Source organism: Urocitellus parryii, chromosome 4 (genome assembly GCF_045843805.1).
Source record: "Urocitellus parryii isolate mUroPar1 chromosome 4, mUroPar1.hap1, whole genome shotgun sequence".
NCBI lineage: Eukaryota > Metazoa > Chordata > Mammalia > Rodentia > Sciuridae > Urocitellus > Urocitellus parryii.
The window spans coordinates 208233706-208249850 of NC_135534.1; the positions used below are offsets into that span (position 1 = coordinate 208233706).

Sequence of the window (16145 nt, forward strand, 5' to 3'; positions counted from 1 at the left end):
CCGGAGCGGCAGCGATCGCTTCCGGAGCGTCTCCACGTTCTCGCCCAAGTGGTGCCTGCTGCAGTTCCGGCCATGGGCGAGCCGTCTGCAGACGTGCGGGCTTTCCTGCTTCAGCACCCAAGCCTGCGGCTGCTGCCCGGCGCAGACAGGGTCCGCGGGGAAGGAGGTACTGGGGGAAGGAGGGAGGGCCGGCGCGAAGGGAGCCCATCTCGCTGATCCCGCAGCCCACCCGCAGGTGCGCTGCGCCCTGACGGGCCACGAGCTGCCCTGCCGCCTGCCCGAGCTGCAGGTCTACACCCGCGGCAAGAAGTACCAGCGTCTGGCGCGCGCCCCCGCGGCCTTCGACTACGCCGAATTCGAGCCGCACGTCGTTCCTAGCAGCAAGCACCCGTAGGTGGCCGCCCAGAGCTCGCGCGCGCGGCCCCCGACGGGGCTGACCCGGCAGCCCTACCCTTTCCGTGCGGGAAACCTAGATGCTGCTGCACTGTGTGATTGAAACAGTCGTCACGGGAGGGTCCCGCTTTCGCTCCCGCTCCGGGAGCACCTTGCCAGGCAGTCTCCAGCTGCACCCCGCGCTGGAGCAGGGGTGCAGCCGGGCCTCTCTCTGCTCTGCGCTGGAGCAGGCTGCTGGGCCTCCCTCTGGTGAAAGAAGAGGTCAGAGTCAGTGGGTTAGCGGCAGTTCCTGTATGTGGCCACAGTGGAGCAGCGTGGGTCTCAGTCTTTACTGTGAACTGCCCCCGCAAATTTTTCTTCTTGCCCATAGGCACCAGTTGTTCTGCAAACTCACCCTGCGCCACATCAACAAGTCCCCTGCGCACGTGCTGAGGCATACCCAAGGACAGAGGTACCAGAGAGCCCTAAGGAGATGTAAGTCACCAGGTATTTGCAGCACAAGCTCAGTCTTTGGATGCGTACCTGCCTCCCCTGGGACAGAATGCTCCTTCTGGGCAGAAGCAGTGCGTCAGTCACCTTTCAATGATCCTTAGGTGAGGCTCCTGCCTGGTCCTGGCACAATGAGGAGAGGGACAGTGCTCCCTGATCTCATGGACTCCCAGGGTAGACCCATGCAAAGCCAGGAGGAGGCTGGGGAAAAAGTTCAGAGTATGTGAAGGAAAATACTGAGGCCTGACGGCCCTCTGGTTACTTTCCCAGCTGAGGCTGGAGCAGTGTTCCAGGCACAGCTCCAGGGCTGGCAGAGGCACTGGGAGGCTCTGATGGCCTCAGACCAGTGTGTGAGTAGGTTAGGCCACAGAGTCTTGGTGCCCTGGTCAGTATGGGAAGCTGGCACTAGTACCGGCAGTTGTGTGACCTGCAAAAATAGAGGGGCATGAGGTGACTGTAGCAAGCTGGTGAAGAGGATGGTGGCTTGGAGAAAGAAAAGGTATGGACCAGCCTCGTCTGTTTGGGGGACAGAGCCAGGTTACGGAAGTGAGGGCACAGGAGGAAATCACAGCATCCTTAAGGCAGGAAATGTCTAAGCACTAGGTTTCCCCAGGGGCTGGAGAGCTCCTTTGCCTGTTTTGAATTCAGGATGGCTTAAGGAAGGAGGGTGCCAGCCCTGGAGCTGGAGGAACTCACCTGGCCAGAGATTGCTGGCTTGAGCACCAGGGAGCCCCAGAGAGAGGAGGTCAAGGTAAGGGAACAAAAGTAGCCTCAGTGTTTGATAGTCTAGAGGATTCTGGCAGTCTTGATTAGGGCAGCTGAGGCTTGATGGGGGTAGAGCCAGGCTGGGGTGCTGTAGGGCAGGAGACAGGTATAGGTGGGCCTCTGAAGCATGGCTGTAGAGCAGCGAGGGGGACGAGGTTTCAGGGGACCACGCCACCTCTTTCATGCTGGGGGTGGAATGGGAAGGTGAGAAAGCAGAGCCCACAAGTTTCTTGGAGCAGGCACTTTGTAGAAGCCAGGCCCAGAGAGGGCCGCCAGCCAGGTCCTGGACTTTTGTCTAGTCAGCTGTGCTAGCTACTGGGACATGGGGGTTCCTGTGAGAGCAAGTGGTTGAAGGGATGGATGATGGAGCTGAGATGGGACTAGGATACAATGCAGCCACTTCAGGGCAGTCATTTTGGAACCAGGACCTGACCTGAGGAACTTGGAAGGAGATGCCACAGGCAGGTGCTCATGGTGATAAGGCCACTGTGGCCACAGGAAATGGTAGCAGAGAGGACGTAGAGAAAGGGCTCTGGAGATGGCAGAAGCAAGCAGTGACGTTGCAGGCAGGGGACAGTGGGTGCTTGGTTCTCTCCATACACAAGGATCAGTTGGGGCAATCCCTGAACAGGGTTCATCCACAGGATCTCATCCTATTACCTAAGCTGGCCCAGGGCAGCAAGGGCCAGGTCCTTCAGGCCCCACCAGGGTGGGGCCCATGTGATACCAAGAGGGAGTACTTTAGTGCTGGTAGTAGACTAGGTTGCTGCTATGGCAGCCTCACTGGGGCTCACCTTGGGCCTGCAGGATAAATGCCAAGGCCTGGTAGACCTGTACAACCTTGTAGTCTTTGGGCCACTCCTCCTCCACACCTGGTCAGGCCTGAGCTGGGGCACACATGGGTTAGCCTTATGCCCAAAGGACCGGGGCTGGGGAGGGTACCCGAGTAAGCTGGCTTGTGTCCCAGATGAGGACTGTCAGAAGCAAGGTGTGGAATATGTCCCTGCCTGCCTGCTGCACAAGAAGAGGAGGGTGGAAAGCCAGGTGGACCGGAACCAGCCACCGGGCCTGAGAGAAGCCTTCTGGGAGCCTCTTTCCAGTGATGAGGGTGGAGCCCTGAGTGATGACAGCATGACAGACCTGTACCCACGTAAGTGGCACAGCCGTCCTTCACTCTGGCCTTGCAGCTCCATGACTTCCTGGCTCATTCCCCCCACCCCAAGTAGGCATCCTCCATGATCCTGGCCACCGCTCCCACCCTCACCCCCTAGAAGGTGGAGCTCCACTTGCAGTGGGCTCAGCCAAGTGCCTGTCCATCCCAGCGGAGCTCTTCACCAGAAAGGACCCAGGAGGACCTGAGGACCTGGATGGTGCTGATGCCTTTCTGACTGATCAAGAGAATGAAGAGCTGAAATCCCCAAGAATGAAGGGCACAGGGGACAGAAGAGAAGCTAAAGTGGACTTGAAGCGGAGAAAGGTAAGCTGTTACCTCTGGATGCACTGCCAATTTGTGCCAGAAGCAGCTTTCTCTAGTTGTGGTTTTGGTTTGTTTGAAATCTCAAGCTAATAATGTGTAAGTAAAGTGGGAGCCACTCTGGGGGGCAGGAGGGAGGGCATCTGGCCCTCAGCCTGGATCTCTGGAGGTTCTGCCCATGTGCTGCAGCACAGAAACCTGGCAGAAGGGGCTCAGCTTTCACGTGCCCCTTCTTCTGCTATGAGGCAAGAGCCACAAGGGTGGAACTGCATGTGCTTCCCTTTCCCCGGCTCCATGCAGTGCTGCCTGACCATTAGTATAGGGCAACCATGGCAGAAAGGCTGGCTGCTCAGGCTAGTGGGGGCCAGGGTGGTACGGAGCCTCCCTGGGGGATCAGAAACATCCATAACCAAATGCTCTGCTGTACCACAGAAGCACCTGCACTCACTGACCAAGAAGCTCAAGAACCATCACCACAAGCCCAAGAGCTTTGGCTCCTTCAAGCAGTCGGGTTAATAAAGGTTGTGGGGACAGTTTTTGGTGTCCTTGGTAAGTCTAGACTCCAGCATCTTCCCTCCATTCATCCTAGTCTCCTGGCTTTGCTACCCCTGAAGCAGGGCTGAGGAACCTGCTTGGCACTGGGTGGGGTCCCATAACCAGGAGGCAGCAGGGACCCTGAGGGCAACTGCTCCCTGAGTGTGGTCTGCCAGTGTCCTTGGCAAAGCCTGGGGTTCCCAGCTCACTACAGCATCCTGAGGGCCCTGGCCAGCCTGCAGACACCGCCACAGGATCACAGTGCATACCACAAATGCCATTGTTTATTTGATGTGTTTCCAAAATCAAAACGTTTTCAAACACAACTAAGATATAAAATACAGCATAAAAATGAGATTTATACCTATTCCCATATAAAGCAGAAGCATTTTCAGAGACTGTCTTGCTGAAATCCGTGGGTAAGCCGTGTTTCCTTTCCTCCCCCATCCTGGCCCAGCTCACTCAGGCAGCAGGGTGGAGGGTGGAGGCCACCCCTGCTGACCATGCACTTGGCTTCCTAGGTCTGCCCTATTCCACAAACAAGTGGCACCACAGGAACTGGTGTGGCCAAGTGTCACCTAATAGGGCTATTACACTGTATTAATCAGGAGGGATACATGCTGAGGTAGCCCTGCAGCTGAAGCCATCACTGGATCTTCAATACACTGGGGAGCAGGCCCCAGGCAGAGCCTCAGTGGCAGGTGGTACAGGCCAGGGTGTGGGGAAGGTGTACCATGATGCCCTTGTAGTAGGTAGGGGCAGGAGGCTCAGCTGGCCTGCAGCAGCCCCAGGACACTTCAGTCCTGCACACCCAGGATGGGCTCCGGGAGCTACACCCAGCACAGAGTGAGTGGCCATCTTCCCTCCTTGTCAGGCACCTTGGTACCTGGGATCGGGCAGGAGTAGGTGTTTTTCTGACTACCCTTCTGGCACTCACTGCCATACAGATGAACAGGGCACCCCAGTGTCAGACCCCCACCTCACCAAAAAGAGGAACACGGTATAAGGCAATGTTAGAAAACTTTAAATACAGGATCAAGATCAAATTGGTAAGGCATCACAAATTGTAGAAAGTAATCTTGGCTGCATTGGCATAGCAAATGGACAAAATCTGAGCAAGCCATAGCCTTGGGGCCACCCACAGGGCAGGTGCAGTCTGGAATGGGTGCTGCCACGCTGGGATGGAGCACAGCCTAGGGTATCCAGGCCTTGCTCTGTGAAGGTCGAGTTGAGGTAACTGGGTTGAGCCTGTGGGTCTCCAAGACTGGGAGCTCCTGACATTGCTGGGCCCCTTGCTGCTGCTCCTCCCCAAACCATTCAAGGGGGAGGGGGTGGCCATCCTGTGTGCAGCTTCCCCTGGGTCCCTGCCTTGAGCCACTAAAGCTCTGAGAGGGTCTCTATCTCCCAGTGATTGATCCGAGCTGGTGGTGTTGATGAATTCTCCCTCCAGCTGCAGCCCTGGTCGCCCTCCAGTACTGCAGCACTGTGGGGCTGGGGCTCTTCTGAATAGCCTCACTGATTACTATAAGGTATTACAATGCAGGGGCAGAAACAATGTTGAAGCCACTGATTCGCATTTCAACCAGGGAGTTTCGGGGTGTGAAGTCTGGCTGCAGCATCCAAAACCATTTAGTAGTTTGAGCTAAGAATGTAAACTTAAAAAACAAGAGGGAGGCTGCTCTGAATGATACAGATGTCTGCTCACAGTACAGCTTGAAGTCCCTCACCCCAAAAAAGACTCGAAAACAGGACTGAGGCCACAACCCACTGAGCTGCTCATGTCAGGGGCTGGCCAGGTGACTGGCCATGCAGCTGGGCAGCATTCAGTGGTCAGATACAGCCTGTGGTTCCAGAGCAGATTTTGCCCCCAATTTTCAGGTGTCTGCAAGTAAAGTTCTCAAACATCGGTGCCTTTACCAAGGGAGGGGAGGGAAGAGGACAAGGAACTGCTGGCAGTTTGTTGACTCCACCCTGAACCAGTCCACAAGGGCACAGGTCTTGGCCAGGTAGGGTAGGGATCTGCCTGTTACCACTCTTTCTTCTTTTCATCCATGGAGACACCCCCAGGGCCCAGAGCCACCACCAGGAGCAAGCCTCCAATCACCGACATGGTCTGGAAGAAGTCGTACTTCAGGAAGTCATGCATGGGCTTATAGACTGGAATGGTCCAGAAGGCGTTGAAATACACATTGATAGCAAACAGCCAAACAACAAGAGTCAAAGCCGCCAGCTTGGTTTTAAAGCCAACAGCCACCAAGATCATCAGAGCTGTGCCCACGATGTTCTGGATGATCTGCACAGGGTGAGAGGGACAACATTCAAAGTCAACACCAGGAACAGCTGTTCTGTGTTCTACAAACAAACCAAGCTGCCTGTGTCATTCAAGTACCTGTGCCAGGCTGGCACAGCTACTGAGACAGCAGGAAATTGGAAGTCACTACCAGGGAAAGTGGATAAAGCAACGCCATTATAGTGTGAGGCTCAGGGATTTAAAGAAAGCTTCTGGGTAATAGCAGGCTGTGATTTACCATGAGCTCCACTGCTGGCCAGCTGGATCTCTATCCCCAGGGTACTCCCAACTCACCCAGATATCCAGGCTGGGAACTCCGTCCCCTTCCCACAGTGCCAGCACCCTTCCTTGTACCTGTACCTTCTGGTCAGCTGTGCCCCCGACACCCTACACGCAAACCATACTCAGCAAAATGTGAACTTTTAGAAAGAGAAGTCAGAAGAGCCTGCAGAGAAAGCACTGGTCCACTCCAGCAAGGTCAGGAGACCTGGACTGGATCTTCCAGGCAGCTCCCTGACACACAGGAGATGGATGGGTTCATTTGTCAGAATGGGACCACAAGATCTGCTTCTTGTCTTCCCATACTACACTCACACAACCCAGACAGGCCCTCCAAGCAGCTGGATACTCACAGAAAAGAAGCTGGCATCAAAGTGAAGGAGGGTCATGAACATCAGGACCAGCAAGACCCTGCCTCCGAGCTGCATGTACTGCTTGGGAGAGCTCTCACGCATGGTGGGAACACCTGCAAACATGCTCTTGCCTTCCGAACGGGACTCTGCTAAGAGCAGCAACAAGCCTCCTCCCAGGGCCAGGTTCCTGAGGAACAGAAATGCTGGCTGGAAGCTGACACTCATTGGCATCTGATCTGTTGCCAGACCAGAGGAAGGGAGATCTTGGTGTGAGCACAGCAAAGCTCTTCCTTCCCGTCCTTCAGGCAGAGATTGTACAGCAAGGCCAGGCAGGCCTGAGTGTATGGGACCAGCCTCTGGAATGGAACTATCAGCAAGGCTGCCTGGACATGCTGGGAACTCAGGCCTGGGAACCCTGGTCTCATCCTGCAAGGTGTCCTTCAGACCTTCAGGCCACATGCCTGTGAATATGGCAGTGAGTGAGAGGACCTGGTTCTGTTTGCCATGCTGGGGGAGGCTCTGAACAGCTACCACAATATCTGCTTCTAGGAGCACAGGGCAGACCTAGACAAGCTCACCCCCCACCCACAGCACACAGGTGGGAGAAATGAGCAGAGAACACCCAGCTTAGCACCCAGCATGCACCTACCTCATCAAAAACTTCAAGTCCCACAAAATGCTGTAGGCGATCGTCTGTGGGGAACAGGCAGACAGAAACTTCAGTTAGCATTGTAAATATCTATAGATTCAATAATAGCACCCAGCAACTTATCCATCAGAGCAAGAATACAAAAGGCACAAAACTACTTCAGGACACCAAGGGCATAGTCAAGTATAACAGTTTTTGTGTGTGTGTGTGTGGGGGTGGGGGTCAGTGTTTCTCAAAAACCATGGCCCTTGGGCCTGTTCAGTTTCAGGGCTGTGCCCATGATGTCCTGAAACCCCTGGTCTAGACTGAAACACCCCTCTTGATGTACTGCACCCTGGACACTAGGTTTTCCTGCTGAGGAATCACATTAGTACCAGTTAGCATCTAGCTGCTGCCAATCATGTGCCCTATCCCTGTCACAGCACACTCAGAAAAGTGGCAAAAGATGGCCCAGTGCCCAGAGCTGACACCTAATCCAAGAACAGCCTCTGAAGCTTGTTGTGGCACTTAGCAGCCAGGTGCTCCTAAGCTGGTCCTTAAGAGGCAATGCCACCACTTCCCCACAGAGAAAAGCAGCTCTGGGCAGCCAGACATGAGGGTTACAAGGAGGGATGCTGGATCCAACACCAGTTCCACCACAGCAAAAAAAAGTGAGATCCCGCCACGTACCCATGTACCTACAGCACTGATTCCCAAGTAAGACCCTGCTACATGCCCCATGTACCTGTAGTGCTGATTCTAAAGAGCCCAAAGCTGATTCCCAAGTGAGACGCTGTCACATGCCCCATGTACCTGCAGTGCTATGATTCCGAAGAGCCCAAAGCAGGCATACTGCACGAAGTTCCTGCTCAACACTAAGACACAGCCAGCTGGAAAGACAACAGTAAGGTTGGTTTAGGGGGACCTCAGCTGGGTCCTGGGTGAGACAATGTCATGGTACACTGTACCCACCAAGCTTTGGATCAGCTGCAGCTCAACTACTTCCCCAAGCCAAAAGCAATTTCTGGGAGAGAATGATGACAAGCCAGGCCCAAACTCACGGACATCACTCCCCTAGAATATGGATCCCTTGCTGTACCAGAAAATGTTTTCCCGTGTGAATGTCCCATTAAAGACACATCTTTCTTTCTCCTCCTCAGTACTGGGATTGAATCTGGGATGTTACACATGCTAGGTAAGCACTCTACCACTGACCTACATCCCAGCCCTATTTCCTTTATTTTAAGACAGGGCCTTGGTATGTTGCCCAGGCTGCCCTGAAACTTGTAATCCTCTTGCCTCAACCTCCTGAGTAGCTGGGAGCACAAGTGTGGCCACCACCCTGCAGAGACAGATCTTGACATCTTTACTGTGTAAGAGCTTCAAACGGGCTAGAAAGCACAAGTCCTTTAATGAGCCCATAATGTGCCAAGGAGTGAGGGCTGACACCAGAAGACAGTCCATCAAGAGTGGAAAGAAGACCTGGGGCCCCACCCCTCCTGTACTGACCTAGATCCTCCTATCCATCCTAGATGCTTCCTTGACTGCCTCAGCCACCTGGTCTCCTGTGCCTCCTGCTTGAGGCACTTAAAAACAAACCGGGACTGAGTCCATGCCTTTAGCAAGCCCCAAAGCTGTGAGTCTAGGACTGAGAGCATCCACCCCAACACTCACAGGCAGGCCTATGCTGGAGCCCCTGGGTTTACACAACCTCCCAAGTGCCACGACAAGCTTCAGGTGTGCTATCAGTGAGGGAACAGCCTCCAGAGCCACTCACTCAACTGTCCCAGCAAGTTGAGGAACACGAAGGATGAGGCCAGCAGGTAGCCACAGCTCCAGGTAGTGTCGATGTAGTCACGCTGCTCACTCCACTGGAACCACATGCGGATGCCATCCTCCAGGAAGGTGCTGATCAGGCAGAGGCGGGCCACGTGAGGGAGATACTGCTTGGTGACTCGCAGGAACTGTGGGCACAGAGGCCTTCAGGTGAAGTGGCTGTAGCCTGGAGCACCAGGCCACCGCCAGGCACTTCCTGAGGCAGGGTGTGTGAACAGAAGGTCAGGGACAGCAGCCAACATGGTACAAGGCAGAGCTCTCAGCCCCTGTACCTCTCAGGGCAGATTGGGGGACTCGGCGACTGCTCCAGGCACGCCTCATAAGTCTAGATCCACGTGACCACAAGCCTTAATCCCAGAGAGGAAAGGCTCCACAACAGGTATGTGGGCAAGAACCCATGGGTCAAGGTCCCCAGCACTCTTCTACTATGACTCTCCTTATCTCTTCCAGAGCCACATTCAGGTGGCAACTCTTATTAACAGAGGGATATCCGTAAGAAGCATTGCTTCCATGCCCAGTCAAGGGCATTAAAAAGGGAGTCAAAGAACATCTAAAAAGACCCTGAGGGTTTCCTGGACCCTCTGAGCTGTCCAGGGCACTTCGTGAACTTGAGCAGCACAGAATCCCTGACTTCCCCTGCTAGATGCCATTAGCAGCACCCCTGACTGGTACACTAAAATACCCTCTTTACTGCCTGCCTCATGTCCAGCCCCTCATGTTACAGATAAGCAAACTGAAACCCAGAGGGGAAAAGGGTTTCCTAGAGCCGTGTGGACTCACACTGCAATGCTGGGACTTGTGACACTCAGCCAAGTGCTGAGGCCTGCCAGCCTCCCTATTGATGCTCAGGGTCCCTTCAGAAAGGACAAGGGTCCACTGAGGAGACAGCCAGGATCCCAGGTCTGGAGGCCACACAATCAGCCAGACTATAGCTCCAATATCTATAGCGAAACCAGCAAGAGGAAGGCCACACAGGGACAGCACTGTGCGTGGTTACAGGAGAAGGCTGGCCTTCCCCACCCAAAAAGCTCCACAGAGTTCAGGACCAGGAGCACGTGGACAACAACTGTGAGCAGGACCAGGGCTGCTGAGGCTGGTAGGGAGCCACTCACTCAACTCTCTGAGCTGGAAGTTTTTTTTAAGCCTGTGTAACCCAAAGCAAACTCAACACAGTCTAAATGAGATTGACAACTGGACAAAATTGAAATACAAGTGTGTAAGATCACTGGCAAATATCAAAGGAAACACAAAGCTTCCTTCTGTCCCTTGTGAGTAAAGTCACTCATGACGGCTGGAGCCAAAGGCCAGTATGCCCTTTGCAAGCCAGGTGCAAATGTCATGCAGGTATATGCCACGCACTTTTCTCTTACTGCCCTTCAAAGCTGAGGCACAAGGTGAAAAGAAATCCAATGATAACATGGCAGGTGTCAGGAGAAAGATCAGGGGACTCACCCATAGGAGTGATGTGTACAAAGAGTCTAAAGGGCAGAGTCTGACCCCTCCAGGGGCAGCTAAGGGAGTGCTGGCTGCACAGGCCCTCTTAGGGCTGACTACGCCTATTGCTGGAATAATGAGGATGCACATTAGAGTGCTCATGAATTCTCAGCAGTTTTTAAAATAGTTTTCTAGTATAGATGGACACAATACTTTATTTATTTTTATGTGGAGCTGAGGATTTAACCTAGTGCTTCACACATGTTAGGCAAGTGCTCTATCACTGAACCACAACCACAGCCCATTTTTTGGCATTTTTAAAATTGCTTCAAAGCCTAAAATGCGCTAAAGCTGCCATCTGGACTGTGGAGTACCTGGGTTCTTGGAGCAACCTTCAGCCCAAGAGGGGACACCCTGGCTTGAGGCAGGGGATATGGGGGATTGTTGGCACAGGTGGCAGTTCTCCCCAGATGGACTGAGCCTGAGCCCGGGATGTGGATCTGAGCTAGCCTGCTCAGCCCATGAGGAGATAGCAGAAATCTCAGTGACAGATACCCAGAGACAGCAGCCAAGCAGGTTTGGGAGATGCAGTACAAGTAGACCCCATTCTCTAATCCCGTCCTGACAAATGACCAGGGCAGATTGGGGGACTCGGCCACTGCTCCAGGCACGCTGGCCAAATTACTTTGGTGGGGGGATGATCTCAACTCCCCTTGCACAAAGTGTGGCTACTAAGATTCTTCCAACTTAGTCTAAAAATCTATACAGAAAAAAATGAGAAGGCCGTGTTTAAAAACAAAACCAAAAATATAGCCAGGCTTGGGCCTGCAATCCCAGCTACTGGGGAGTCTGAGGCAGGAGGATCACTTGACACCAGCCTGAACAACATAGCAAGACCCCATCCCAAAAATAAATAAATAAAAGGAAAAAGGAGATCCCAAATACACCTAGCCAAGTTTTAGGGCCCTCGCAGAATGGCAACACACTATCTCCCACCAGATGTTCAAGACAGCATAAGCCATACACACATCCTCCTAGCTTCTGCCCTGTAGCCCTAATGCTCACAAAACACACAGCCACAGTGTGATCACCCACACTCTGTGGAAACGATGGAGACCATCACTATGGTTCCCAACTTAGCATTGCTGAGGAGTGACCTTTACATTGTGGCACCACTGAATGGCCCTGGAAATGACAGGGGTCTGCACCTCATCTATACCTGGGGAAAAGCAACTACCAGGAAGGAAGCACTTGAAGAGGCAGGGTAGATGTTAACAGGACTGAGGGGGATGTGCAGCCCCAAGACCTGGGAGGCAGACCATAGAGGTGTCTGAACTTGCTTCCAAATGAGTGGCCAGCTGCCCCTAGCATGATTACCTGGGCCTGCACCCTCCAGAGATGAACAGACCTGCCTGCCCATGGCTGTGGTCAGACCCTCCCCAGGCTCAAGGATCTTCACAGAGTTGCTTATTTGCCATCAGCACAGAGCCTGAGACTGAGGCTGTGCTTAAAACCTCCTGATGTGTCTGCTGCTCTTAATTGAAGTGTCTGGATCAAGAGGATTAAAGAGCAGAAGAGCGAAAATTGGGGGGGGGGGGGGCAGGTCGTGCCTCACCACAGTGCTTTGCTTTGGGGAAAAAGTGCAATGCCCAGGTGGTGCACTGAGTTGTGCCTGGATGCTGATGGGCTCAGGGCAAGCTGGTCTGACTTTTGTGCCCAGGAGGGTGGGCACATCTGAGTATGGAAGAAAGGTCGGGGCAGACCCTACCTTACATGCCTGTGGACCACAGCCATTCAGACTGGTCCCTGAGCCCCTGTTGTGCTGCTCTAGAAAGCATGGAGTCCACCACCCCTCAGTACAGCAGAGAAGAACCCTGACTCGGGCAGGATGGCACAGTGGGACGAGAGCTGCTGTCACCACTGGCATCCCACACACCTGTCAAGGCCCAAGCTGATGAGAGAACTGCAAGCCCACAAAGCCCACGGCTGGAGCCTCACCACAGAACCGGGGCAGGAGAGCCAACAAGGAACACTGAGCAGGCAACCTGCAGGAAGAGCAGAGGATGGTCAGCCTACCATGACGGGCAGGCTTCCATGAAAGTCCCTCAGTCAAGCAGGTTGGGGCTCCCAGGTGGCAGCAGCATGCTGAGACTTAAAAAATTAGCTTAGCTGGGCACAGTGGCACAGGCCTCCCCATGCAGAAGACTGAGGAAGGAGGATGGCAAGTTTGATAGCAACTCAGCAAAACCCTGTTTCAAAATAAGTTTTTTTAAATGGCTGGGGATGTAGCTCAGTGGTAAGCACCCCTGGGTTCAATCCTCAGTACTACAAAAACAAAAGAAGGAAGCTGAGGTCTGTCTGCAGGGTTACTGTTTGAGAGGACTCGCAGGGGGCTTAGGAATATAATCGTGCTCCATCTGCAACAGGACCTGGGGAACACGGGATCATGATCACACAGACATCAACCCTACTTCATGTTCAGAACAGAAAGGGACTGAGGATAGCAGCCCCCAGTCCTTATTCATGAGAAATGAGGGAAAGGCAGATCAGATTTTCTTGATCACCATGCATGGGGCCCCTTCCCAGGGCCCACAAGCCCATGCATCCCCAGAAACGAGGGCTCATGGCTCAATGACTGTCCCTGCATCAGGCTGAGCCAGCTCCGGCCTGCTAGCAAGTCTGCCCAGTAAATGTCCCAGTGAGTCGTTCTGAAGCTTCCCACTGTATCTCAATGTAGTGCCAAGGGCCCACCTGTTTGCCTTCACTGAAAACCTGTGCTTACCTGTGTGGTAAGAAGTAGCCCCCGCAAACCCCACCCCTCCCTCACCCCCACTACAAACAGCAAGCAGGAAAGTTAGCCAGTTTCCCAGCTTCAGTATAGAGGGCATGATGGAGCACAAGAACAGAAGGGCAATGCTGAGAGCCACCACTACCACCAGGACCTACCCACGCCAGATTGCCACAGACACAATGTTATCACAGGCCAACTAATGCTACGTGTGGGGTCCAGGCACCCCTCACTTCAACAAAGGCCCGGGCCACCTCCTAGCTCCCAGGATTAGCTCTGACACCCTTAAGGAACACCAAAGGCCACAATGGAGGATAGGCCCCCCTGTAACTTTCCTGTCACCCAGGTAACGGCCATCAGGCAGAACCCATTAAGTGCTAATGTTCTGGTGGCTGGTGTACAAGTGCTCAGAAGCAACACTGTCACCTGTCCAGAAGGCAGTGAGGAGTGGGTGCAATGCACGGACATTATTTTGGATTGCTGAGTTCACGAATTTCTGGTCCCTTCTGACCTGGGCTTTCGAATGCCCAGCTCGCTCACAGAGCCCGTCTCAGCACTTTCTCCAGAGCCTGGCTTCCTGGGAGCAAGGGGACACTGTCCCTGGCTGCCAAGGGCAAGGAGCCTGATGATGCAGCTTTCACAAGTTGCCAGCCCAGATCAAGCAGCGCATTTCTCCCAGACAGGACTCCACAGACCAGAAGGAAGGAGGCAGTTCCACCAAGCCAGAAGGACGCTGGCCCTGGAGTAATAGAATGACAACAGGGCAGACTCCAGCAAACCTCCTTCTGGGAGGATGGAGGCCAGTTAAAGGCTCAGCATTATCATCATCAACAAGGTCTCAATCTCAGCAGCCCAGACTTCCTGGGCAAATCCCATCTCTTCAGTTTTGCTTTTGTTTTCTGAAGACAAGGTTAGACTAGAGAAGTACCTACAATACCTAACAGTGACCTCAGTAAGACTTCCTTACCGTCTACAAATTAGATACTTCTCATTTAGAATCCTGGGGTCTCAGCACCTTTCTTATTGTCAGCTTTATTTTAACTATTACAGATGAATATTCAAAACACAGCCCCCTTCCTGCACACACCTGCCCTCTGTCAAATTTTGGCGATAGGAAGCCATCTTCGTGGCTTTGTACCCCCTTGCCCTGCCTATAGCACAGAGTATCCTGACCCTGGTTCAGGTGGGCAGGAGTACACCAGCTGGTAGCCACACAGGAGCACTGAGCTTCAACATCTCCCATCACCACCCAGAAGACTCCAATGCCAATGGCTGACTGTGGGAGGCTTTCTGCACTTGGGATTCTTCTTAAGCAGCAGGTTTTTTTATTGGGCTATGTCTTCCTCTGATGTGTGCCAGAAGATAACTCCCGGGCCTGTAAGCATACTGCCTAGGGGCTGGAAACCTGGGTTTTGTTCTTGGGCTGTGATTACTGGTAAGTCCTGGAGCCTGAGCAGGCCTGTCCTTCCCCTTGGCAACTTAGAGGAGATGGACCCTGTGCACCCAGCGAGAGCCTTTCCAGTCCCAAGATTCAGCTTCGTTCACTTAAAGCAAAATAAAATGCATAAAGAAAAAAGAGAGAGGACTACAAAAGAAATTTGAGCTTTTCTTTAGTAGGAAATTTGTCATTTGGTAGTTGGCAGCAGCTCGACTGGAGGCATTTTATCTGGGTTTGGTTATGAAATTCACTTGCAAAACCCAGGGTTTTCCAGCCTAAGAGCGAGTATGGAGCTGTCGTATTTCCTGGGCTAAAGGAGCCATCTTCTTAGAGAGTTGTTACTTGGGGAAGCAAAACTGGGTCACTAAAAAGCATGTCAATGCAGACTGAGAAGTGAAAATGCCTTACTTCATTCTTGAGAAGTTTGTTTGTATTGGTTTTGTAACGGTCACAATTTTTAACCTGGGTCTCTAAACACAAAACCACGACCTGGGAGAAGGTACTTGGATGGCTACACCCACCCACACCGCGGTTCCAGACCAGCTCCCGGGGAAGCGGCTCCACGGGCCGGGACGGGGGCGCCGGGGAAGCGCCGCCGTTGGGGACGCGCCAGCTCACGCGCCCGCCGCCGGCACACCCCGGCCCTCGGACGCCGGCCCGCGCCCCCGGCCCGCCGCCGACAGTGCCGCGCGGGCTCGCCGGGCTGCCCACGCCGCCGGCCGGACCTAACGGGACGCTCCTCCAGGGACGCGCCCGCCGCGCAGGCCTCGGGCCTCGGACGCCCCGCACTCGCCGCCCGCCCGCCCGCCCGCCCCCGGGCCGGGGCAGAGTCCGCGGCGGCGAGGGCGCGGGCAGCAGCCCGAGGGCACCACGCTGGGCGGGGCGCGGCTCTCCCGGGGTTCGCCCGGCCCATCGCTGGGACGCCCGCCGAGGCGCCGTGGGGGCCGCCTCGCCGCCCGCGCCCCCTCGGGTCGGGCCCCGGGCGGCGGGGAGGCCGGGCCGCGCCGGGCGGGGAGGGAGGCGGCGGCGGGGCCGGGGCCGCACCTGGTCGGCGAAGTCCTCGGCCGTGCCCATCAGGTCGTTCTGGCCCATGGCGGCGGCAGGCTCGGCTGGCTGCTGCTCGGCGCTCGCGCTCGGCCCCGCTGCGGCCTCCACAGGAAGTGCCCGGCGGCCGGCCTCGCTGCGCGGCGCGGCTTCAGCGGCTGCCACGTAGGCCAAGCCTTAAAGGGGCCGCGTGCGCGCCGCCGCCCCGCCTCCGCGCCCCGCCCGCCGCGCGCCCTCACGCTCTGGCTCCGCCTCTCGCGCTCCATGTCCCTCCTGGCGCTCCACAGGCACCACCCGCCGCGCGCCACCGCCCCGTCCTTCTCACTCGAGGTCCCGCCCACCATGAACTATTGCCCCGCCCCGCTTTTCGAGGTCGCGCCGTCCGCTAGCCCTCCTACAC

General features: G+C 54.8%; 2 protein-coding genes across 3 annotated transcripts; one reads left to right on the top strand and one right to left on the bottom strand.

Annotated features, from left to right (window-relative positions):
* The first annotated feature begins 36 nt into the window (after positions 1-36).
* Surf2 (surfeit 2) lies at positions 37-5376 on the top strand. 2 transcript variants are annotated; one of them, XM_026395419.2, is made up of 6 exons: positions 37-150; positions 236-390; positions 764-879; positions 2615-2797; positions 2970-3124; positions 3554-5376. In XM_026395419.2, exons 1-6 carry the CDS (start codon positions 73-75, stop codon positions 3635-3637), a joined length of 771 nt encoding a protein of 256 aa, XP_026251204.1. In that variant the 5' UTR covers positions 37-72; the 3' UTR covers positions 3638-5376. The 2 variants fall into 2 exon arrangements, with proteins under 2 accessions (XP_026251204.1, XP_026251205.1); XM_026395420.2 differs by having other exon boundaries at positions 764-867.
* Positions 4659-15915, bottom strand: Surf4 (surfeit 4). Its single transcript, XM_026395418.1, has 6 exons — positions 15746-15915; positions 8983-9169; positions 8019-8095; positions 7227-7270; positions 6578-6764; positions 4659-5948 (listed from the first exon to the last, which is right to left on the bottom strand). The coding sequence occupies exons 1-6, from the start codon at positions 15791-15793 to the stop codon at positions 5682-5684; spliced, it is 810 nt and encodes a 269-aa protein (XP_026251203.1). The 5' UTR covers positions 15794-15915; the 3' UTR covers positions 4659-5681.
* Between the last annotated feature and the right edge of the window lie 230 nt (positions 15916-16145).